General features: G+C 41.4%; 2 protein-coding genes across 2 annotated transcripts in view; one reads left to right on the top strand and one right to left on the bottom strand.

Moving 5' to 3' along the window:
* Positions 1-536: 536 nt before the first annotated feature.
* Positions 537-2618, bottom strand: LOC117054427 (isotocin receptor-like). The gene is made up of 2 exons (XM_033163231.1): positions 1573-2618; positions 537-1088 (listed from the first exon to the last, which is right to left on the bottom strand). The coding sequence occupies exons 1-2, from the start codon at positions 2483-2485 to the stop codon at positions 889-891; spliced, it is 1113 nt and encodes a 370-aa protein (XP_033019122.1). The 5' UTR covers positions 2486-2618; the 3' UTR covers positions 537-888.
* A 13095-nt stretch (positions 2619-15713) lies between these two features.
* PNPLA8 (patatin like phospholipase domain containing 8) overlaps positions 15714-25998 on the top strand; it is a 35331-nt gene continuing 25046 nt past the window's right edge. The window contains exons 1-4 of the mRNA XM_033163484.1: positions 15714-15840; positions 18469-19642; positions 21448-21597; positions 22575-22726. Of these exons, the coding sequence (XP_033019375.1) occupies positions 18554-19642; positions 21448-21597; positions 22575-22726 (1391 nt within the window). The 5' untranslated portion in view covers positions 15714-15840; positions 18469-18553. The remainder of the gene's footprint in view (positions 15841-18468; positions 19643-21447; positions 21598-22574; positions 22727-25998) is intronic.

The following is a 25998-nucleotide window of genomic DNA, read 5'->3' as shown; positions in this document are numbered from 1 at the left end:
TCAACCTTGAAGCATTTCCCTGGAGCCACCAGTGACTTTAATAACTCATTTCTATTCTGCTCACTGACATATCTATCCCTTCCTGCCCGCAGGACTAGTAGGAGTAAAATAAACAATAGCTCATAAAGCAATTTTAATAGGCAGCGTGCTTCACGGTCAATCTTACTTCACATAATAATTCTGTAAGCTGAGGTCAGTGCTCATCCGCTTTGCCAAGATAGTGCCCAGTCCATGACTAGGCATGTATTTTAATTAGTGTGGAGTGTGCAGCTCACATTACCTCATATGTAAGCACATTACCTGGTGCTCAATGAAGGGAATCTGCAGTACATGAAATCTGCACATAGGACGATCGCTAACGGGAACTCGCTTTCTCTCTCTCTCTAATACAGACCCTCCAGAGGCCACATGGACATGATGACTAGCACTGATGGGAATTGGAGTACAAAAACCTATCTAGAGACAGAGGTTCCCCCACCCTTCTCTAAAGCCTGTTGTATTGTCATATTACTAAAAAAAAAAAAAAAAGTGTGCTTGGCATAATTTGTTGAGATATGCATTTACCATGGCAAAGGTCTTAGAGACATTATAATATGCTCACTAAACTTGCTGGAGGAGGATACAGAACTGAGAGGAGCCTATTTATGCGTGTAGTTTGAGATGTACCTTGGTACGTATGGAGTTCAGCACTTGGCATACAAAAATATTCACATATAACATGCCTTTTACACTGTGCTGGGAATTTTTAAACCTTGAATATATTTGCTTCAGAATTAAGGAAATACATATATAAAGAAAACAATGTTTCTTACCACATGTGCACGTGCCCATATTAGAAAAATAGTTCAATGAAACATACATATAAGCCAAAAAAGCAGGAGTTTATAATTACACAGATGTGATATTGTCTTCAGATTCTTTCTCTCCCAAGTTAACACTGCCTGTAATGGTAGATTCTTCGTGAGCTGCAGCGTTGTCCTGTATTTTTTTTGAACAACGTGGTATTTGACCACAAAAGTACATATAAATCCATGGATTAACACAGCTGTTAAGATTCCCTAGGAGCATAAGAATGGCTATTACTGGACCTGAAAGGAAAAGAATTTATAAGTCATTCAGAGAACAAAGAAATATGATGCAGGGGAAATGATCTCTCTCTCTCTCTCTCTCTTTATTAAAAACTAGAATCAGATTATTGTTCAATTCAACATAGTGTTTCTCATGCACTATAGACTATTCATAAGCGTAACAGGAAATGTCCCGTTCAGTTTTGAGCAAATACTCCAGCTGATCTGCTCCAGTTGTTCGTAAATCATAATGGGCGTAACATTCAGTGGCCTTTGGGGTGCAAGCATTTCAATAAGTTTTGAACCAAAATTCTACTAATTTAAAAACAATTGATTTCCTGTGTTTGTTCTTTAAATTGGCAAAGAAATGCCATTTGATTTTTTTCCTTCTTATGAAGCCGTTTAATATTATGCCCACATTTAGAACGAATATAAATCCATCCAGATATTAAAAATATAGCAATGTGATTATTGGCTATGTATTGGGCAAGATTATTGGCCTTACCTTCAGTCCTAGCATCACTGGGGTGCCAGGCAGTCCACAGCTGCGCGATGAAAAAAGGCGACCAACAGAAAATATAAGCCACAACTATCACCACTGTCATCTTCATAGTCTTGATCATAGCCTTCGATGTACAACTTGCATTGTTTCCCTGGCATGGCTGTATTTGCTTCTGATTCGTTACTTCCAGTTCATTGCAGCTTTTCAAATGCATATGCATTTGGATTGCTCGGCAGATCCTCACATGACATATGATGAGGATAGCTGCGGGGAAGAAGAAAATAGCTATGGAAATCCAAGTCACATACACCTTTGTGCCCCAGGGTTCAATGAAGTCAGCTTGGCAGTCAAAGATGCCCGGGGATACCTCTCTCTTCCGAAAGATAAATACCTGAGGAACACTGAAGACCAGGGAAATGAACCAGCTTGTGCAGATAGGAGCGTTCCAAAGAGCCGCCTTCTTGGGAAAAGAGGCCATGGGGTGGCACACCGCTTGGTATCTATCCATTGCCATAACCACGATCATATAAGTGGAGGCAAACATGCTCAACAGCTGGAGATAAATGATGGTTCTGCACAGAATGTCTGGGCCCATGAAAACATCTGTAATTTTCCAAAAGAGCTGGGGAAGGACTTGGAAGAATGCAACCATCAGGTCTGCAATGCTCAGGTGAAGCAGGAACACATACATCCTAGACAGCTTCAGTCTTCTCCTCCATAACACCAGGGTGAGGATCATGTTGCCCACAGACGCTGTCGCAAATATTATTCCCAGCACAGCGATTTCTACCAGAGCTAATTGTTCATTTCTCGATTGCCTTTCGGGAAGAGCTGGTGCATTTGTGGAGTTGAGAAAGCCGGGAAGGAAAGGAATGCCAGGCTCATAGTCATCTTTGGAAAATGAGAAATTCTTCATAATGAAGAAAAGCTACTTAGGTTGGCAGCCGTGGAAGGCAAGCTATTAAATATACCGCCAGTTGTTTATGTTTCAGTGTGTCTTGGAACATATGGGTTCACGCACCAGTGGACTTGAATTTCAAATGCTGTCTCTCGTCATCCAATAAAAACATCTAAAAACTAAAAAAAAAAAACAACCAGCAACTTTACTCTTAACAAGTAGATCTTTATGTAACTTGAGAAACTGCAGTTGTCTTAGCCAGGAGGAAAATCAGAAACACACACGTACACTGAAACTTGATTGGCTTATAGAAAGTAAACTACCTATTTGCATTGACATCCCAAAATAAAAGCAGCCAAATTCATGCTTATACATTTGCTTATGAGATATTTGCCTAGTATCTACGTGACGACTGTGTTCTTTAATGTACCGTAATTCTCATCATCATATAAAGACAAAGCTTTCTACGTATGTACATGGAAAAGCTGTGCACTTTTTCATCAAAAAGGAATGAAAACCCCCAGAACAAAGAAGTAGGCTAAAAACAATATATTCAACAAAGGGACCATATTTTCCCATTAACTTTGTTCTCCCACCACAAAAAGAGTGCATTCACTATAAAAGATGTCTCCAGAAATAATCCTAGTGCTCCTTTGTTCTTTCCTTGTACAAAATTAAATATCACAATTGGAATTCCTTTGTTCATACAAAATAAATCCATGTCAATATAACCTAGAACTACACATCTGTTCTTGTATTTTTCACACTGAGCAAAAATACAATGGAGGATGCAGATTTTAAAAGTGCAGATAAGATACTCTTTGCCGTTTGAATGGCTACAGCTTGTGAAACTGCCAAGCAGATTTACAGCTCTCCAGCCTTCCTCTTTTCTTGGTACGGACTACATTGTTTTATTATAGAAAAAACTACTGTTGATTTTGGGAAAGGCATGGCTGCTTCATACATTTGCATTTTTAAGATGTGCCAATATTAGTTTGCAATTAAAATACGCAATGCATGAACGCAACAAAAATGTGATAGCAAATACACAATCTTGTAGTGGTTCCTCTTACCAGTTCTTCCAGAATAGATTCCCAATGAGGGTATACTCAGAAGCAAACACAAGGCTGCTTTGCCAAGTATTGTACAAAGCAGCTCCACAGCAGAGCAAAAATCCTACACCTGTCGCTGTAGTCTCTATAGTATTATCAAACAGAGGTGTGCAATATTTTGGTCTACATTCCGACAAATATTCCCTCAAATTCCCCCCTTTGCTCCCCACCCTACTATCATAAATATCAAATGATCCCAAGCAAACCTTGTCCCTTGTTTCTTAGTTCCACCAATTTAAGACATGTTGTGTATCGGCAAACTAACTGGTCAAGTATTCAGTCTGTATTCATTAAAAAGGGCTATTGTACTTACTTAGCTTTGCAGGTGTTAAGTCTTGTGTCCAAAAAGCAAAATGAATCCACAGTATCCTCAAAATGAGCATTCCCCTGCCTGCTTAAAGCTGCATAGCAATAACTGAGTGACTGAGAAATATTTCTCCAGCTTTGATTCTTGGGGGGGGGGGGGAAGGATGTCCTTGCATTTGTTATATTGCAAACTCTTAAATGTACTTCGGCTGCTCTTGGGTCAATAATTCTTCCACAGCGAACACTTGATTTATATTTAGATGAGGTTTTCAAGAGAAAATACTCCTAGTCACCGGATGCGTGAAATTGCTGCAAGTTCATCAAATCCTTCCCTTTAACATAAACATAGCCTCATGTTTTCCGCTTCTCTTTTATAGTGTGCTATATATTCATGTTGTTTGGACTAGAAATGTAAACTGATGTTCCTGAAACTGCGAAAGCCTGCCTTCTACAATGGCAAAAGTTACGGCAAATGGCATGCCATACGTTTGTGTTCAGGTTCCTACACATTTACAGGAAGTCGTAGCTGGTCACAGTCCAATATATTTCCAAATGCTTTTCCGCAACATATAGTTTCGCAGGTGATGCTTGCAGATCTTCTTCACGAAACAAAACCAGAAAGCCGCTTTTAATTCAGCTATGCATTTCTTCCACTGCTAACCTGAAAGCACATCCAACACAAGTCTAATGCGCATGAATGCTGGGAAATGCAGTTTATTAAGGATGCTAGGAATTATAGTGCTGTGAGAAGGAAACTATAGTTCCCAGGATTCTTTGGAGGTATTCACGTGCTTTAAGTGTGCACTGAGTGTGCTATAATTGTATGGCATGGATCTGTCCTAAGCCAAACCTCTTCTGATCCCCCTTAAATGCAGACTGCCAAGATCCTAAATCTATTTTAGATTTCATTCATAACCATGTGCCAAACCACATGCACCAGTTCTCATGTTACAGTTACGTATGAATGTGGGCACTTGTGAGCCACATCTAAGGATTTTGCATCCTCAAGGACCGCAACTTGAGTAGCCAAGATCTTGCTCTCCAGGGTTTCTGCAGCAGGCAGTTTGCCAGTCCCCATTGACCAAGACGACATCTGCGTCCTTGGCTAACAGCTCAAGCTGTTCCTGCCAGTTTGATCACTTCTTTGCTGAGGTTATTCCAAAATCTGTGGGGAAAAAGGAACAAGTGTGTACCTGCTTCTCCATCTCTCATCACAAAAATGCCAACACTCAGGAAACGGGTGGACATCTGTGAAACTGCACCATTCCTTTTCTTTCTTGTGTTTGAATAAAATAAAACACAACAAGGCAAGTGCATAGTTCTTTGGATCAGATTATACCTTTCAATGCAATTTGCCTTCCTGGCCTCTTTGTAAATGAACGAAAAGGTCAAACCAATGTCCAAAACTGAAATGCAGAAACAGTTGTGCACTGCTATCAAGTTTTCAAGGCAGATATCACATTGCAATCTACGGCTGTGTACACGCTACAGCTTTAAAGCACATTTGAAGCACATTCTTTCCCTCAAAGAATTCTGGGCACTGCGGTTTGTAAAGAGTTGCTAGGGATTGTAGCTCTGTAAGGGCGTAAACTACAGTGTCCGGAATTCTTTGAGGGAAATAATGGGCTTTGAATGTGCTTTAAAGCTGTAGCGTGTACACAGCTATTGTGTGTTTCCTTCTCCCTTTGGAAATGTGTGTGGGGATTATGACTGCAGATGGAGAATCATGCCAAACATATAAAATATTAAATCATTAAGCTTTCTTCGTGCTCATGAGATATATCACATTACAGTGAGTTTTCAGGTTCCCACCCCCCAAAAATGGATTTAAGAGTCAAGCTGGAGTTAACATTTGAATCATAAAGTTCCGTCAAGAACGCACATGCAAACTTCAATTCCAATATATCCGTTTTTTAAAGCTGATTTTCATTTTTCCTTCTCCCATTGAAAAATGTGTGCTGGGACTACGCTAGTGTGTGAATCTGAAATGTAGAGGTGCATCCTGACAAATATGCAATGTTCATTGAAGTTATCCCGTTTTTTTAAATGAGCCAAAATACACGGGTCTATTAGACCAAAGACCTCACATAACTTGCCCCATAGAACATATGGGCTTCTGCTACTGTTGACCAAACTTTTGCCCCATTATGGTGTTTTGCTTGAGAACTTCTGCCTCGGTTTTTGGCTCTGTTCCCAAGACACTGTTTAAGAGAACTAAGTGAAGCAGAGTCTGTACAGACTCTGGGAGCCTGGAAGAACTCTAGAAGGCCTCTTGCTTAGTTTGGATGGACATTCGATATCCCCTAACAGGGGAGAGGAACTACATTTGCTAGAGGAAAAATAACAAAACCAAGGTCCTTAGAAGTTTACAATTACATTAGAATCGTGGTGGTTGTTCATTTGTATTTTAATAAAAAATGGGGTTATCGACCACTTAAAAATATTTTGTCCAGTTGTCTAAAAATTGATGAGTTAAAAAAAGTTTGCCTACCGCATTGAATTCAGACTTATTCCTAGGTAAATACATACTGCAGCATGAATATAGATAATATTTTTTAGGAAACTTAACCAGGCAATTTTTCTCAGTTAAGCTCAAGGGAAATATTTCTCTAAACCCAGAGCCTAGGGCTTGCCGATCAGAAGGTTGGCGGTTTGAATCCCCATGATGGGGTGAGCTCCCATTGTTTGGTCCCAGCTCCTGCCCACCTAGCAATTTGAAAGCACATCAAAGTGCAAGTAGATAAATACGTACCGCTCCAGCAGGAAGGTAAACGGCGTTTCTGTTCGCTGCTCTGGTTCGCCAGAAGCTGCTTAGTCATGCTGGCCACATGACCTGGAAGCTGTCTGCGGACAAACACCAGCTCCCTCGGCCTATAGAGCGAGATGAGCGCCGCAACCCCAGAGTCATCCACGACTGGACATAATGGTCAGGGGTACCGTTACCTTTTAACTGACTTTTTAAAAGCACTAAATGGTGAATTTAAAATTCCTTGCAGCTACATGGAGCACTTCTACGTGACAGTTCACTCTGGCGTCTGTGCTGTGCATGCATGCAAATTTGGAACAGTTTTCACATGACATTTTCCTAATCTGAAAGTTTACCCATATTATTTCCCCGTTTAATCCAAATTTACAATTTCTGTGGAAAAGCCAATAAGTAGCAAAACAAAACAAATAAAAGGTAAATCTGGAATAAATTGTGGTAGGGGAGTAAGGTTGGCGTTTTGATTAGGTTGATGCCACGTGGGTGCTGCAAAAATAATAAAATAATAAAAAATGAGCAGCACCAAGTACAGAAGAAGCTGCCACGTGGAGGCACCCACAATGAATAGCTTAGAATAGTTTCTCCCTTGTGTGCTGTAATTATCAACCACAAAATGTATCGCAAGACCTTTACTTCATAGTTTGGCTAAGTAGCTAGGATGTTTAGATAGGAAAGCGTGTCATCTATAAAAGAGGTACGACCTGGCCACCTGACCCGGTGTTGTGGGTTATCTGGAATCAGCCACAACCCATGATAGGTCGGCCCCATGTTGCCGGGGTGCAATCTGACCAATGGAGTGTCGCAAAAGCAGCAATGCGGGACCTATTTAAACCCATGCGAGGCTACTGAGCATCCTCTCTGGGGCTTTCACATCAGAACAACCGCCCACCTCTCCCTAGATTTAGGGCTTGCGTTTGACCTTGGTATGCCATCGTGTGTCGTGTGTTGTTGGGACAGGGGCACGGTAGGAATTTTCCCCACTTGGCTGATTGTCTGGTGCCATTTGGGTTTCGCCTACCGTGTAACAAATAGTCACAACTTGTAAGTTGCGGATAGGCTCTGGTTCAGGTGGTAGGCGTGGCACGTGACGTGGCCACACCTATGCAAATGAAGGATATTCTGGTAGAGGAATCCAGGGACTCACTGGTTTGGCATTCCCCGAAAGGGGTCTGGCCCGCGTCCGAGTCCAGGGGACATCAGGTCGGCTGATTGGCGCTCCTTCCAGCAGCTGTCCCTGGTGTTCATCCTTGGCTTTTCCTACGAACGTGGCTCTGGGACAGCACTGCCTGCAAGGGTGCAGGGAGATAGTCGAACCAGAACCTATGCAACCGCTCACTTGGTTGTAATCAATAAAGTTGTGGCCTAAATTTCTGCCAAAAACCAAACCAAATATCTGAGTCTTGTGTGAATTTATTTGGGGAAAGGCAAAAGGTCTAAACACGCTAGAGCTGTTGACTAATTTATCATTAGGATAAAAATAGGCTCTGCAAAATCTGGGATTTTTCAGTGTAATTATGGTAACATAAACATAGTCCTTCTAGGAACAGAATGATTGCTAGCAGATGTATATAGCCGTAAAAACAAGATTACCAAAGGAATATTTATAGTTTCAGCATGCAGGAATATGAAGAGAGAATATCAGAGATTCTGTAAAATTTCGCAACCCTCTAGATTTTTTTACTTGTCAGCAGCACCTTCATTGATAAAGTTGTAATGGTTTCGTATTATATTGCCCAATTTTTTGGCCATTGGTTGGATCCAACCTTAACCTTGCTTAGAGTTGATCCAATGAAATCAGTGTAACTTATGTTAGTAATGATGACTCACTTTCAGTCTTGTTGATTTCACTAAGTGTACTCTAAGCATGACTAAGGCTGCAGTCCTAACCCAACTGGGACTGGGAGTACACCCCCACTGAATTCAATAGGACTTACTTCCAAGTAGACATGGCTAGGTTTGCACTGTAAGTCTGTATGCAGCCCTGTATGCTTCACACATCCATTATTTCAGTGGATATTTTGTGATTCTTGCATCTCCTTCCTCTAAAATATTATGCCTTTGTAACACCCATTGTGGTGTACCAATTCGGTGTACTGAATGTTGGACTAGGACCTGGGAGACTAGGGTTCAAATCCCCACTCAGCCAGGAAGTTCACTGGGTGACTTTGTCAGAAACTGCTTCCCAGCCTAAATTGCTTCACAGGGTTGTTGTGAGGATCAAATCAGGAGAGGAAGAACCATGTATGCCATCCTGAGCACCTCAGAGAAAAAGGTGTGTGTACAGTGAACAGTGTGTGTGAAATTGAAACAGCACTGTGGAGATTGGAAGAGACAAAAACAAAACCAGCTGAGTTTCCTACCAGAGTTAGCTGTAACAGGTTTAGCTTTGGAGGGGCTGAACACGTGTCCTGCTTACTGTAAGAATGCATGTTGTATGCCAAGGATAGGGAGCTTATGGTCCTCCAAAATGTTGCTGGACTACATTTCCCATCACCCCTGACCATTGGCGATATTGGCTGAGGCTGATGGGAAATGGAGTCTAGCAACCTCTAGAGCGGTGTTTCCCAAATTTGGATCTCCAACTGTTTTTGAACTACAGTTCCCACCATCCCTGACCACTGGTCCTGCTAGCTAAGGATGATGGGAGTTGTAGTCCAAAAACACCTGGAGACCCAAGTTTGGGAAACCCTGCTCTAGATGAATACAGGTTCCTCAGCCCTGCACTTAACTTCCTACTTGGATAATTAAAACAGATTATACAAAAGTACAGTGGTACCTCTGGTTACGAACTTAATTCGTTCCGGAGGTCCGTTCTTAACCTGAAACCATTCTTAACTTGAGGTACCACTTTAGCTAATGGGGCTCCCGCTGCCGCCACGCCACCCACCGGTGCACGATTTCTGTTCTCATCCTGAGGTAAAGTTCTTAACCCGAGGTACTACTTCCGGGTTAGTGGAGTCTGTAACCTGAAGTGTTTGTAACCCGAGGTACCACTGTATCCTAATTCTCCAGTGTAAGCAAAACCCTGTAGTGCTGGTGCTGCCCCTGGGATTTCTCAGTACTCAAAACAGGGAGTGCCTAGTAATACTTTTCCAAAGAAAAGAAATACATCCAATTACTATTGTTACCATTAGATTAAAAAACCAGATGTAACTGTGCTCAGATAACTTAATCAGACACACCTTCTATTTCCCTGCAGTTCACAAACTATAAATCAAGCAGGGGAACTTGAACCTTAATCTAACAAAGGAGTAAGACCTGTGGCGCAACAGGAGATCAGTACATGACTCCTTTTATCCTCTGGGAGATCCTATCTATAATAGTAATCTTTTAACCTGCTTTCAATGGAACCCGCAGTGTCATTGTATATCGGGGGTCATAGGTCAACCTTGGATTCTTATTTATAGGGATGGATTTCACCGACTACAAAAGCGTCACTTACTTGTGGGGAAGCGCTGCCTGCACATGAATTTTGCCCCTGAGACTCCCAACTCACATCCAGTTGGATGACAGTAACTGAACTTTCCCCTCTATCAATCTGTTTGCTGAAAGAAAAACCCAAGAAGGTTCTTCAAACTGCTTTTGAAAATGGAAAAAGCTGTGTGAATGTCACGTCCACTTTTGATTGCTGAGTATTGCCCACGCACCTTGCTTTTATCTGTGATCTCTGCCACTGTTGTTTTAAATTGTGTTTTTAATGTTGTGTATTCTACATTATTGGTTACTGTGGAAGGAAAGAACAGGGTGGAAAACCATACAAATTTAAAAAATAAATAAATCCCTGCCTGCTGATAGCCTTGGTGTTCCAACAATGCGTTTCATTCAGTGATGGTTGGAGAAGATGACTTACCTAGATTCCTCTCCTGAAAAGGGGGCTTCAGACAGGAGCAGAAGGAAAAATAAACACAGAGAGCTGTGATTTTGGACTGTGATCTAAAAGCATGAGTGGGGCTGGCAATACCCTTAAATATATGATATGGGAGCTGTGAACTTTATCTGTTAGAATGGTTAAGCTCAGTGCTATTTTTCTAGAAAAAGAGGTGCCACAACTCATAACAAACACCTCCCTTGTTCTCTTATAATCGCAATGGCACCCACCTGAGAGGTGCTGGAACTGAGTTCCAGTGAGTTCTGGCTGGGGGGGGGGGGGAAAGCCCTGATTAAGCTACACCTCCACCTATGAGCAACCTGTGTCAATAAAGCAAATGCTACAGAACGTCATTAAGACTTCAGTTGACCTCCTGCCAAAGGACATCAAACCTGGGTAAGTGCTTCATGGACCACTGGAATGTTTAACCCACAGAGGTAGGGTGTGCATAACAATGGCACACACTTCCACAGACCAGAGTTTACTTCATCACATGCATGGAGAGTTCTCCTAATTTGGCAGGTGTGTATGTAAAGAAACGGGTGGAAGGGAAGAAAGAAATGTAAGCAGTTTAGTCAGAGATGAAGAAAATGTAAATAATGATGATGATGATGATACTACAGATAATGTCAATTTCATTGCAGTTTAAATGTATGTAAAAAGGGGGGGAGGGGTAAAGGAAAGTGCACATCCAGACATTAGTAAGCTGATTAACACCTGCTGTGTTGAAAACTGGTCCGCCTGCTCTTGTTCGTTCATGTTTAAAGGCAACCCAGGGCTTGACCTAAATGTAAAAAGTGTGTTGGCTCACCTAGATCAGTCTCTGTATTTGTGACTTCTTCTTCTGTTGGGAAACAAAATCTCCTTTATCTCCTTGTAACTGGCTCTACAAGGTATTCTAAGCTGCATCTGCCTGCGCGCCTTGCCAAATTAGACGAATTGGCAGAGCGGTCCAAATCCTTGCCAAGGTGGGGCAGAGTGGCAGATAAGCTGCTGCATCTGAAGCTCTGCCAGATTACGCCAGCCAGGAAAGAAGGTAGGGGAGCTGTTTTTGTTTTTATTTATTTACTTATTTTGTTGTGCTGGCTCCAAGTTGGCATAGCTGAGGGGCCTGGGTTAGGTTTCTCTCCGGTGTATGGTTCAGTTGGCTGGCTCTGCTTACACATACCCCATAACCCCATTTTGGGCCCTACACTTGCTACTGACTGTCTTTAAGGACCGCTGTTATTAGTGGCATACGGAGCCACTTTGCCGCCCAGAGCAGCAAACACAGGGGCACACCCCGGGGGCGGGGTGCTGCTCCGTAGCGCGTGTGCATCATGACATCATGACGCATGCGCACTATGGAGCGCAGTCCGTCCGGGCTGCCAGGCGCAAGCAGCTGCTGCACAGACAGGCTGCGGCAGCCCATCCATGCAGCAGCTGCTCGCACAGCAACTTGCAAGGCTGCTGGGTGCAAGCAGAGAGTTGCTGTGTGAGCCGCCGCCGCACGGAAATGGTGCCGGACAGCGGCTTGGGAGTCATGGGGTAGTGGCGCCGAGTGTCACCCCTCCTCCAGGCTGGAACCGGGGGCGTGCCGCTCTCAATGCCCCCACCTTCCTACGTCACTAGGTGTTATATGGTCTCAGCAGCTGCTCCCAGTCACCAGTCTAGCTGCTGCATTCTGGATCAGTTGTAGTTTCCGCATCACTTTCAAAGGTAGCCCACGTAGAGTGCATTGTCGTAGTCCAAGCGGGAGATAACCAGTGCATGTAGCACTCTGGCAAGACAGTGCGCAGGCAGGTAGGGTCTCACCCAGAGCTGGTAGACAGTTGCCTTTTAAATGTATGGTGTGAATGTGACCTAATGTACATCCCACCTTCCAATATGAAATCCATACCAAGGCAGCTTAAAAGGAACATTAAACTACCTTTTAAAAGTCAACCTTATAAAAGCCTTGCCCTGCACTAAGGAGGAGAATGAGAGCCTCATTTGATGGTTGGAAATCAGCAGCGCTCGTCTGTGGCCATTGGTGCCAGACACAGGAACCCAAAAGCACAGGGCACAGGGCAGCTCCCCTGTTCGCCTTCCCACTAGGGATAAGCTCCTTATTTATCAGCCATTACCATGTCCCTCCCACCCACTCAAACAACCACCTGTCTCAAACTGGATTTATGGCAGATTTGCCGCGCTGTTCAGTGTTTGCAACCCAAATAAATGCAGGGCATTCTTGCATCTTTTCCACCCTCCTCCAGACTTTCCTGTCTCTATGCTGCCACCTCAAGTACCGGGTAATTTCCTCTTTTCCTTTCTACCTGTTCAAAACATTGTCCCTTCCATTCCCAAGACCCTCTTCTTCTCTGCTAGCTATGCATAAATAGACCCATTTTAAGAATCCTCCCTGTGTCTGCCTCTTTCCATTCACAGGATCCTTTCCCATCTCCAGAGACAGGGAAGTATGGAGGAGGGTGGAAATAGAGTTGCCTCTTGTCAAATTTATGCGTATGTCATAAACTATGCCCTACAGTCTCTCGGCTTAGCTGCCAAACTAAACTAAACAGACATTTGCAATGGATAGTGTGCTTATAACAATGGCAAAGTCATGGTGAAGGAGAGAGACTAGATTCATATAAACAAAAGGACAATAAAGTTTATTGCTGGCTAGTATGTTTCATTTGTAAGTTTGGGATATTTACCAGTGTACTTAATTACACAGAAAACAAGTTCCTTTTCCATTTCGGGCTGCCACCTAGTGTTTGAATGTAGAAGAGTTTTGTAGTAAAGTACTGTATTGTTTTCAGGCTGCTCCAGAAACCTGATAATTCAGCATTCATCCTGGTTTGTTTGCAGGTAGATTAGATGGTGCTGACTATTTAATGAGCATTGCTTCTGATTTGTTTGTGGGGAGGCTAGATTATGTTGCATCAAACCAAGCGTCATCCCACACTTTCCAATATGTTTTTCCCTGTTGCTTTCCTTAACACAAAAAGTCTAAGCAACTACAATTGTGCCATCTGAAAACAGCTAAAGTCTGGAAGCATCCTGTAAACAGCCGTTACTGAGCACTGATTCTGATTTACTTATGGGACAGTTACACAACAATGAACATTTATCCTGCATTCATCCTAATTTGAATGCAGGTTGTTTACACGTCTCTCTGCTCTTCCAAACAACCTCCATTTTTAGATAGGATTTACTCATGCACTGGCAAATTCAAGTTGCTCGTTGTCATATAACTGCCCAGTAAACAAATCAGAATGACTTACTCAATAAAGAAGTAAGATATTCTAAGCACCATGTGTAAATTCAAGCAAATCAGGATGCTGATGCTGAATAGATATGTTGCCAATTTTCTAACATCACAAAAATCTTTTTTTTAAGTGGATTATTTGTGCCAGGGCAATACAGTGCTTTAATCCATTTGAATTGCTTGGATTGGTGCTTGAAACCCTCCTGACTACAGGCATCTTCCAGTTGCCCGTTTTTCAGTGTTAATATTATGCATTTTTAAAAATTACCATGGTATTTAATAACAATATCTTACGTCCTTTAGAGGAGAAATTGTTAATGTCAGTTGGTCTAAATCAGGTATAAATATATTTGGACACAACAAGTAGGCCTATACCTGGTGTTATTTTCCTGTTCATAATCTTAAAAGTTGACAGACAACCTTTATTACTGTGTAATGTACTTTACAATGTTTCTGACATATATTTCAACCTTCTGGATTTATTTTTCATCTGGCCTTCAGATATGAAAGGCAGAGTGATTTAACACCTGTATAGATTTGTCATCCATGTGACGAAATGAAAAGTATGCCATTTGCAATAAACTTTGCATAAAATTGTTGCATAAATTTTGCATTTAATTTTAACGCTTCTAAGAATGTCAGGCAAAATGGTCGGGCCTCATGCATGTTCACTTCATCAATTCATGCATCAGTTCTCATGCTATCTGTTGCTGCTGCTGCATGTTGTAGTCTCCAACATCTGGTGCAACAGGTTGACAAAGGCTGCTGTAGAGTCTCAGGAGTTGAAGGAGCCCAGGAAAGGTGATGCCGGGGCAAGAATTTGTTCAGTGCCCTGAAACTTTTCTCCCTACACCAGGCATGTCTAAAGTCCAGCCTGGGGGCCACTTGCGGTTTCAAACGGCCCCCCAGGAAATTTTGAAAAAGCAATCTCTTGTGGGCCCCGAGTGCCTGCCCACCAAAGCCATTTCCTTTTTGCAGGCTTGCCACGAGCTCTCCCCTCTGTGCGGGGGACGTGGCTAGCCCCCACGCCATTAGGGAGTCCCCAGCTGCGTCACTCCTTGGGTCGATCAATAATGGAGAGCATTTTTGTTTGAAGTTTCACCACAGTCAGTGTTCTCTTCTGTCTCCTCAACACCCAAGTGTAAATGAAAGTTAAACCCAACAATTCCTGTGGGAAGCAATCGTTAAAAAAACCTCACACATCACTTCATCATATTTAGCCCTCTTTGAAAAAAGTTTGGACACTACTGCCCTATACAGTTACTTAAAGATTACTATATATATTATTGAACAACAGCACTTCTGTCTCATCCTTACAGGGTTGCTCCCCAAATTGTAATACGGACTAAACTGCGGAAATGTCATAAACCGTTGCAGTATTTTAGCCACGCAGCCATGCCAGCACACTTATAAATTATAATAGGAAAGGCTGTTCCCCCCCCCTCCTAGTGTTTACTTAAAAGGGGGGGGGGAATCTCCACTTAAGAGCAGCAACTCATGTTTGCTGCGACCTTGTTTGTTTGTTTCTAGCTGGGCACGCCGAGGTCTAACCCCAGATACCTTACAATCTTATATTTTATTTTATTGTATTGTATTTTATTTTATGGCTTTATATGTGGGCGGGGTAAATAAAACAACAATACTTCTTCCTTCCTTTGCGCGTGTGCGTTAAATACGGCATCCTCATTATCAACCCGGAAACTCCCTGCACTAGAGAATGAGACGCGCCCATTTAAAGATTTGTTATATCTTTTGCCATTTTTAGGAGACCGGCGGCTACCGAGTTTGTTTGTTGTCGTTAAACGGAGCGCGGCTAAACGTTCCAGCTCGCACGCATGCGTACTAGGTAAAGATGGGGGGGGGGGTAGGCGCACGACCCCTGAGGGGAGAGAGAGAGAGAGAGAGAGAGAGAGACCTTTATAAATAAATAAATCTCGGGCCGGCGCGTCTCTAGCGCGCGTGCGCGGCGGGCCGCGCATGCTCACCGGCTGGGAAGAAAATGGCCGGTGAGACTGTTGTTCCGGGTTTCGCGTTGGGCGTCCTGCCGGGCGGCCTAGAGGGTAGACCGTCGACCTTCGGGGAGCCCTGCTTGGGGTGAGTGGCAGCCAGCAGCTCCCTTGGCCTTCCGTCCCCTCGTTCTGCTGCCTTGCCTGGTGTTGTCGTCGTCGTCGTGCGCGCCTTTCCTGACCCATGTTTGGAACGCCCCTGTTTACCTGGCTCTGTGAGTCGCCCCTCTAAGGTTCGCGGTGTTTTGTTTTCCTTGGTTACGGAGTATTTGTGTGTGTGTGTGAGAGAGAGAGAGAGAGAGAGAGTTTGTTTGTTTGTTTGTGCCTTTCGTGTACGTTGCGTAGCTTCGGGTTGTCCCTGGCTTAAAAGGCCTTCAATAGTACCATTATGTTTTTATAGTATAGGTAATGCTTTTATATGTGTTGAAAGCCTCCCGAAGTGGGCGGGGGTATAAATGATAAAATTATTATTTTTGTTCTTGTTATTACTATTACCAGTGAGCAGGTTAGGAGCTTGAGCCAGGGGTCCCGTGGTAGTTTGTCCCAGGGGTTTGTGAGTCAGCTGCTGCTGCTATTATTTATTTATTATTGAATTTATATACAGTACTACCCTATGCCCAGAGGTCTCAGGGTGGTTCACAGAACACTTCAAAATATAAAACCTCAAAATATATAAACAAAATAAAAACAACAAACCAGACAGTGATAATACACAGCCTCTCCTCATACACCTGGTGTCTGGGGGATGTGAGCTTCTGCTTAAGTCTGAGACTTCAAACATCCACTGACACTGTTACCCTAAAAGTTGCCCACCTGGTATTATGGGGCCCTGGGACCTTTCATTCTTTCTCTCTCTTAGCTTTGGCTCATAATATAAAGGAAAGAACACAATAGTATGTGTGTTGCCTTCCCTCTATAGCTCCCTCTCTCCCCATCATTTGAAAACCCCTAGAGACTCGTAGAGTTGGAAGGGACCACGAGGGTCATCAAGTCCAACCCCCTGAAATGCAAGGTTTGGGGCTCAAACCCACGACCTTGAGATTAAATGTATCATGGTCAGTAGACTGAGTAGCAAAATAACTTTTAATATTCCTGTTTGTTTGTTTGTGTGCATATAATTAAGACTTTTTCCCGCAAGAATGTTTGCTTTTGGCATATTTTCTGACTGTTCAAGGTTTTGAACTGTTCTCAATCTTTAAAAAATGGGTGTGTATGTGGTTGGTTATTTCTCTAGCTTTTCTGCCTTCCACTGGGCTAAATATATGTTAAGGAAGAAGCCCACTATATTGTTTATGTGACTAGCGTATGGCTTTGGTGTGGTCAGTCTTGTGTCCTGAAAACACATGTAATGCTTGGCAATTTGCTTAAGTGTATTTGTGAGCTTATATCCAGCTTATCCTCTAATCATGTCTCACTGAAACCCAAAGCTATTAGGCTCTCAATGTTTTCCTCCTGGTTTTAAGTGTATTCCTGTATGCAAGTGCTCATCTTGTCAGTTATAAATAGTGCCTTGTAATGTGTGATCTTGGCTGTACAAGAAAGATACTAGGAACAGATCATGCAAGTGTCATGTGCCCTGTTGTCAGCTAGCTATTCTCTGTCGCTCAACTTGTTCATTGCTTAAAATAAAATGATTGTATACAGCTTTTCTTTCCTTAAAATGCAAGGGCAGCCCAAAATATGAAATGCACCAAGCAGCATTGGGGCACACACAGGCTGATTTGATGCAGTACTTCAGTGGAGAACTATTCTAGGAAGTTTCCCTGAAACATTTTCCCCAGAGGCAGTTGATTGCAGTGAGAAATTCGATAGATTATTCATGCCAAAGTGCAATGAAGACGTAATGGTTGGTGCCAAAGTTCAGTGAAAACTTAATGTGGTGAAAGAGTTGCCTTAGAGTAGAATTGTTTGATGAAGTGATGCAACTGGCAGTGGGTGGTTGTTGTTTTTCAGTTATGGAAGTGCTTCCATTTGCACAGGGCAGAATGTCTAATTCTCACTGATACTTCACATCCTGTGCCCCCAAAAAGCTTCTCCTGGAGGTTGGAAGGTTCTGTGGTATGGCATAGAGACCTGCGTTTGGTAGGGGTGAAAAAGAGGTGCTTTGCTTTACACTAACAGAAGCACTTTCACTAATGCAAACCACCATGGGAAGGAATCTTATTTCTAGTATGGTTAGCTAACTCTGTGCCCAATTACCGGTACACTCTTGCCTTGTTCTTATAGGAATGAATACAGTGGTGCCTTTTATCTCATAGTCTATACTTTGAGGGAGTCAGCATATTCTCTATTGTTTTATTCCAGACATCCCCAGACTTGGCCCTCCAGATGTTTTGGGACTACAACTCCCATCATCCCTGACCACTGGTCCTATTAGGTAGGGATGATGGGAGTTGTAGCCCCAAAACATCTGGAGGGCCGAGTTTGGGGGGTGCCTGGTTTTTTCTATTGTGTAATATGTAGCTATTCTTGGGGATGCGCTGATACCTTGCTTCAATGCATGACACTGTATTTGAGTATTGGTAATCCCTATAGCTAATTTCAGGTTACTTTTGTTTAACTCCTTAAAGAAATGGCTTCCCAGGATGATACAATTCTAAATTTGATGAGCTGCCTCTTAGGCTAAGATCAAGTATACTCACTACTGGAAACTCTTATTTCTCTTTGTCGAGCATACTTTGCTCAATAGACTAACACTCTTTATTTTTCATTTCAGGTAACATCCTGAAGAGTGATGTTTCCTTTAAAAAAAAGATTTTTGGACAGAACAAATTTATGGATGACTTCATTATTTATAAGTAATGTCAGTTCGGTTGTCTTTAGATGCCTATCTGTACTTAGTAGCTAGTTCAAAAAGCCTTTGTAAACAAAAGACCAGACAACTGTATTACTTGTACAGACCTAAGCTTTTTTGGAGTATAACCCAAGCTATTCCTTTTAGACTTTTTCACACAAGCAAACCATATTATAAATGGGGAGGAGGCAAAGCACTATGGTATAACAAGCATCTCTGTTATCATGACTCCTTGCATTACAGAGCTTCTAAACTTAGTACTTCTAAGGAATTGACAAAAACAAGCAGTCGCATGTCACGATTTAAGAACACTTTAGAATCTGTTTCAAAAGCTGTGTCTGGAACTCACAGTGAACTGATTTCACGGATAGCTCGGCTTAAGCCACATTCTGGTATACTGAATAGATCGGCTGAAAATAATGGCCAAGAAAATAGTTTTCATACGAACCCAGAAAATGTCAGACAAGCTGCAAACAACAGAAGTCAGAAAGACTGCAATGATAGCATAGACGGTAAGAAGCTTGTGCCTGCAAGTGAAGACTTGGATCCCAGTAGTACTAATTGTGGTTCATTGAAAGATCTTGCAGATTTCAAAAATAGCCTTTTTCATGTTAGCTATTTTGCTACAAACTTTGGAGAAACATACAACTTTCTAGCGAATCACATCAATTGGTACTTTAGCACTCGTGGTATGGCTCAAGAGAAAAAGGGGAATAGTTCCCCTCCTAAATCACAGACTCAGGAGGGGAAGACACCTGATACACCAGAAGATGACATATTAAGTAATGAAAACAGAATGAATGCAGTATCTGCCTTAATACCTGCAGCACAGTCTCCAGACTCTGCAAAGGCCAGTGCTACCGCTCCAGCTTCCAGCAAAAAGGGTATTGCAAGTTTTCTTTCTTACCCAAGTAACAGTGTACAGGCCTTTGTGGATAGTTACATTGGAGGACTCGTCCCAAAGTTACGATCTGATCCAAAAACCGCTTTGCCAGAAAAAAGCAAAGTACAAGAAAGTGAGGATAAGTTGAAAGATGACGAGGAGGCTAAACGTGCGGAAGAGAAAGAGAGGAGACTGTCCCTTCAAAGGGAAAAGGTAAACCTCCTTAATCATCACTTCATCAGCTATTTTGTTATGTAACATAAAATATAGTTGTAGACACAGAATAAAATTGGGGGGGGGGGGGAACCAACAACCCCAAACCCCTGTGTCATTGATTTTAACAGAGCAGAGTATAGAATATTTTTTAAAGGTTGTACAACTTAAGAAGCAGCTTTGTGAAAATACTTACATGGTTAAAGTATATGTAGAGATTTTTGATTTATTTTGTACAATCTTACCATAAAAGCACTAAGTAATTGGATGAATTGGCTTTCTATTTAAAGAGTGCTAGTTTGCAACAACTCTGTAAAATAGTCTACAAAAATGACTGCCTATGCAAAAGTAACAAAAATCAGGTACAGTACAGAACATCAGCAGCCTTGAAGTCAGGAGATAATCCATTAGCGTTTAACAGCCCTACCTGTTCACCGGGAGGACTTTAGTCACTACAGACAAATCCATGTTCAGAATACTGCTGTTGGCCTTATAGGGCTGTGGTAAGGGCTGCCAGAGTGAGCACTTTAAAGTGCTGTGTGTGTCCCACTTTCTTGTTTTTTCTACTGTCTTCCCTACAACTCTCTTCAGTAAGTTACTGGTGCACAACAATACAGTCGAACCTGGGTCTCAAACAGCTTAGTTGATGAACAAATCGGCTCCCGAACGCCAAAAACCTGGAAGTAAGTGTTCCGGTTTTCGAACTTTTTTCGGAAACCAAATGTCCAAAGCGGCTGTTGGCTATTGTTTCTGGGGCATCTGTGCCGATCAGAAGGTTGCGCCTTGGTTTTTGAATGTTTCGGGAGTCGAACGGACTTCAGGAATGGATTAAGTTCAAGAACCAAGGTGCCACTTTATTTATTAGCCCAGCACCTTGAGATTAAAAAAAAATAAATCTGAAATGCTTATAAAGCTCTCCCTGTTTGTCAGACATAGAAATAATTGCTGGAAAGTACACCGGGGGGGGGGGGGATGTTCTTGCACTCAGGTCCTTCTTACAGGTTTCACATGGGCTAGCCACTCTGAGAACAGAATGCTGGACTAGATGGGCCATTGTTCTGATTCAGCAGGCTTTTCTATGTTCTTACAATTCTTAACTCAGCAGAGGTAACAAGGTAAGTGGTTATTTTCAAGTTTGGTCTAAAAAAATAAAAATGATGAAAATATTATTTAGCAAATATATATATGCATTTTTATTCATTCCAGGGGCATTTTCTTAGAACAAAACCACCAAAACCCTTCTGGTACCTTAAAAGCTGCAGTCTTGTACCCATTTGTTTGGGAGTAAGCCCCATTAAAGTCAATGGGACCTCTGAGTATACATGTATAGGATTGCACTGCATGACACTTGTAGTACATGTGTTCATGTAATCACATGCAAGGAATGGTCATGGTAAATCTATGCTTGTCTGTTTAGAAGTTGTATTTTCAAAGGACTCCCTGATAAGTGTGCATAGGATTGCAGCCTTAAGTGGATGGGTATTTAACTTCTGCTCATAGAGAAAAGGAGGGAACAAACTGCCTGCCTGTCATTTTTTAAATGTGCTTGATAAAGTGGGTTCTGGCCCACAAAAGCTTGTGTTGCTAGATCCCTTAGACCAGTCATCTTCAGCAGGTGGGTCGGGACCCACTACTGGGTCACAGCAGCAGCACTGCCAACATACAAATATATGATTAAAGGTTAAGAAATGGGTGCCTCAAATGCACATTTGGGTTGAAGGTGGGTCCTGAGTTTGAATTGGTTGAAGACATCTGTCTTAGATATTTGATGGATTTTTAAAATTAATAAAACATTCTCTTCTTAGATTATTGCAAGGGTGAGTATAGATAACAGAACCCGGGCTTTAGTGCAAGCATTACGGAGATCATCTAACAGAAGAGTCTGTATCAACAGGGTTGAAGAACTGACATACCATCTCTTGGAATTTCCAGAAAGTAGAGGAGTTGCTGTTAAGGTACAAATCAATTCTATCATCTAACCATGAATTGGGAATGAAATCACATCCTCATTTTGGAAATAATAATTGTGAGCTATGTATTTTAAAACAATATATAACATATAAGTGCATATTCCACTTGATATCAGGCTATAAGAACCAGTGGCTTCTTATATCCTGCCAAGATGTTGGTCACCAGCTCTCATCAGGCCCAGCCAGCATAGCCTTTTGTCAGGAACAATTGGCATTGAAGGTCCACAGGTTAGCCATCACTGCACTAAAGTTACACCAATAAATTTCTCTGGTGCAGGGACAGTAATGTTACATAATATTCAACACAAGGTTGCAATACACAAAAGGTTCAAATGTTTTCTGGAGATAATCACAGTAATTTCTGACTTATAGTAGAATCTGGAGTTGAGGATACCTAGTTACACATTTTGAGTACTGTATTTTGATTGTCATGATTGCCCTGCAACTTGAAAAATAACACTAACTACATTTTTCAATAACTGGAAGATTCTAATACCGTGTTTTCCCGAAAATAAGACACTGTCTTATATTTATTTTTCCTCAAGAAGACACACTATGGCTTATTTTCAGGGGATGTCTTATTTTATTACGTCAGTTGCTGCCCATCTTCTTAACCGCTCCGCGTTGGTATGCTGCATAGCCACGCCTATCGCTATATCTTATTTTCGGGGTATGGCTTATATCACGCAAATGCTTAGAAATCCTGCTATGGCTTATTTTATGGGTATGTCTTATTTTCGGGGAAACACGGTAACATGATCCTGTGAGTCCTACAAATTTTATTGGGGTTTGTTTCCTGAGAAGTGTGCTTAGGATTTCAGGCCAAGTATAGTATGTGTAAGAAAAGTGCTTTCTTTTAAATTTAACAATATTTACTTTCGTAAATTTCATTATAGTTTTATATCTGGTGCTCTGGATTAACATTTTTTGTGCTGCATTTAAAATCTTTATTTTGTTTCCAGGAAAAAAGCATTCCATGCTTGTTGCGACTAAGGCAGGCAAATGATGAAGCTCTTCAGGCTGCTGTCAGGGAAGCATTGGCTGTAATTGGCTATACAGACCCTGTAAAAGGGTGGGGCATTCGAGTTCTCACTATTGATGGCGGGGGAACAAGGTAGGGCTGTGTTACATCTATGTCCTTACGGAGTGAATTATTTTAAAAGTTTTAATTAATTTGTGTATCTCCCTTTTAGTATAATCAGCAGAGGCAGTCCTCTGCCTATTTGAGCTGTGAGAGAAAAATAATGTAGCACTCTTGGAGATTAAAAATACAATTTTGCATGCTTCGTTGTGTCACTGGATTTGTAAATTTACATTTATGCCGCTGGACTATAATAGTTTGCCTCCGTTTGAAGAGCATTGGAGATTCTCATAGTGAAGTCAGTCTCTTGAGGGTTGATTTACACGCAGCACCATTGTGTGCCAATTCATGAACATGACTGTGTTTACATGCTCACTCCTCATGTTGTCTTCCCCTTTCTGTGCAACCTGAGTTTGCCATTACATCTGAACAAGCAAATAATGTTTGCACAAATATATAATCTGAATAGCTTTATGCTAGTTTGCAATCTTCATGCAAATATAGTTTGAGGATTCAGTCATAGTGGCAAACTAGACTTTCTGCAAAAGTGAAAGGAACTAAAGTTGAAATGGAGGAGAAAACACAGGCATACATGTAATGTTAAACAATGAATCAGTGTAAAGGATGCACCAGCCTTAACACATTTTTCAGAATTTATCTATAACCATGATAACTGGAAAGTTTTCTCCATTAGCAAGATGGAAATGTGACAAGACCGTAGAATAATTATGGGTCTCTGACTTTATCATCATATTAAAGTGCTGGAGGGGGTTTGCCTGCCTGCTTTTGGCCTGTCATTAGCCTGAATTTTGTTTCTTTTAAATAAAATGATCTTTCAAGTCTAATTCCTAACAGAAGTGTATACAACTATATTATTTTCGGTGCTTGATACCCACATACTTGTTTGAATGAGGGTCACTTGAGAGTGTCCCACTTTCATTTACTAACAGACTGAAATTCTCAGTTGATAACGATAGCAACCTGCATCTTCAGCCCAGTTTATTTTAGTGTAAACATGACAAATATGTCAAGGTTTTTAAATAACACTTCTGTTTAAACTTATTTGTGAATTTGTTTCTCTTGCGTCATGACCACCTGCTCCATCCTCTATTAGAATTTTTATCCTGTTCATTAGGCAAAATGTGCTTGAATACCACCTTCTCAACTATGAGTGAGAAGACAGGTCCCTGTTGTCAGGTTCACAAACTAAAAGACACGACACAAAAGGAGAATGGACTGGGTGGGAGAAAGAAAATAGCAAGCTCAGACACTAATCCCTTAATTACAGAGATCTTAAGGTTTACAACAGGAATCGAAAAATTTGGAGAGGAGCAGATGAAGAGGTCTTGCAGTCCCATCTCTCTTCTCTTAGCTGGATGGAGTGACTGATGTAAATGGAACTGAAGAGTGGATGCTTTAAGCAGACCAATGGAAAGGCGCTGTATAATATGCTTTTATGTTGATCACCTTGCTGAGTAATAGTCATTTTTTCTTAGATAGAACAAGGTGCTTTTTTCATATCTGAAGAGAAAATCAAAGAGATATGTAGTAAACACAGAGGCTGTTGGCACCCTTGTTTAATTTAGCTAATGCATCTAGAATATACAAGGCCATATCTGTGTTTCCTTTTGAATGTTATTAATCCAGAGCCATCTCCTAAAACAGGAAAGAATGATGCATGTGAGCATGTTAAATTAAGAAGAAAAGAAAACTTCATTGGTTATATAATTGCCTGTGGAAAAAATTGTGGCGTATATCCGGTTGATTTCACTGGCAATAGAAATGGTTTAGGGCAACCATTTTTCTTCAGTATTTTGTCATATTTAATGGACCATTTATGAGAATTACAAGCCACCTTTGGTTTAGAGTTAAGATAGCTAGGAGCATGTTGAACAGATTGTCCTTGGTAAAGTCCCTGTAAAGCTCTTTGTCGTTTCTTTTCATTCAGTGCTCATTGCCAGTTATGGCAATATTTTGGACTAATCTCACCAACTGTCAACTAACATAAATTTGACACTAACCAATTAATTGCTCATAAAGTACAGAACTGCCTGAAAGCATTAATTACTTGTAATCATTACCATTCTGTCTTGTTTTGAATCAGTGAGCTGTGAAGGTATGTGGTAATGTATTCTTGTTTCTGCTTTCCTTAGCAACTACTTTCTCGCTTGATGTCTTCTTGGTATTGGGGCTCCTTCTAGCACACATTCTCTCCAAATGCCGTGATTTCAGTTTTTGCCTTGGCAATTTCTGTTTTAACGGTGAAGCTGCCATTAGATTTGTGCTCCACAAAATCAATTTCACCAACCTTTGCTCTTAAATTCTCACCTGGTATAAAAGTGTTAGTCTTAATCAACAAAATGATAATATTTCAGCTTTAAAATGATAAAATATACTGGATTGGATTCAGAGGGTTGTTTACAGCTGAGTTCTTCCTCAAAGTAGACCCATTGAGATTAATGAGCACAGCTAAGTTAGGTCCATTCATTTCAGTGGGTCTCTTCTGAGTATAACTTAGTTGGACACTACCTAATGAGCCTAAGCTAGTTGTGTCTATTGTCAATTGGTCTCTTCTGAGTAGGACTAGCACTGACTCTTACCTCAAAGTTCCTTTCAACGGACAGAAGTATTATGGTCCTATATTGCTAATAAAGTCTGAGGTTGAGAGTGACTCATGGTAGAGGCAAGATCTTAACTTAATGGTTTGCACCTTGAGTTTTAATCCTGTGCTGGCTTACTGAAGAATAAGACAGGGCACAGTTGCTGAATAATAATTCATGTATGTATTTTAGCACTTGATAGCTAAGATAACCAGTAAGTCAGCAATGTGTGTGTTTCACTTTGTTGGCTTCTTTTATTTCTCACACACACAACTTACAAGATCTTAAGTTGCCAGGGTGAATAATGCAGTTCAGGTGAATAATCTTTGGTGAATAATTTACATATTTTGGTATTCCCTGTGGTCAGGCACTTTAGGACTGATGCAGTTTCATCGCTTATGTGTTTTGAGTATTGGTTGCTGTGGAACGGTACAAAACTGCTCTGCTTTTGAATATGCTCTATGATAACCATTACTATATACTACTGCAGAAGGTTGCAACCACTAGGAATATTCCAGTTCAGAGCTACTAGTAGAGAGGGGAAATTACTGACTTTAAAGTCAGCATTGTTTCTCTATTCTTTACCAACCTTAGTAACCTTTTTATTTTTCTTTCCTAGAAAGTATATATTTCCTGTGATCTGTATAGGAAACACTTATTAAAGCATATCAAATGGGAGAGATCAATCAGTTTTGAACATGTTCT

This window comes from Lacerta agilis, chromosome 10 (assembly GCF_009819535.1).
Source record: "Lacerta agilis isolate rLacAgi1 chromosome 10, rLacAgi1.pri, whole genome shotgun sequence".
Lineage (NCBI taxonomy): Eukaryota > Metazoa > Chordata > Lepidosauria > Squamata > Lacertidae > Lacerta > Lacerta agilis.
Note: the sequence above shows the minus strand (reverse complement) of the source record. Positions and strands in the feature narration are given on the sequence as shown.

Bases quoted from the DNA above. Each gene is read 5' to 3' on its own strand.
- LOC117054427 (XM_033163231.1), bottom strand. From the start codon at position 2,485: ATGAAGAATTTCTCATTTTCCAAAGATGACTATGAGCCTGGCATTCCT. The intron at 1,089-1,572 runs GTAAGGCCAATA...TTTTCCTTTCAG, and splicing joins CAGTGATGCTAGGACTGAAG to GTCCAGTAATAGCCATTCTT.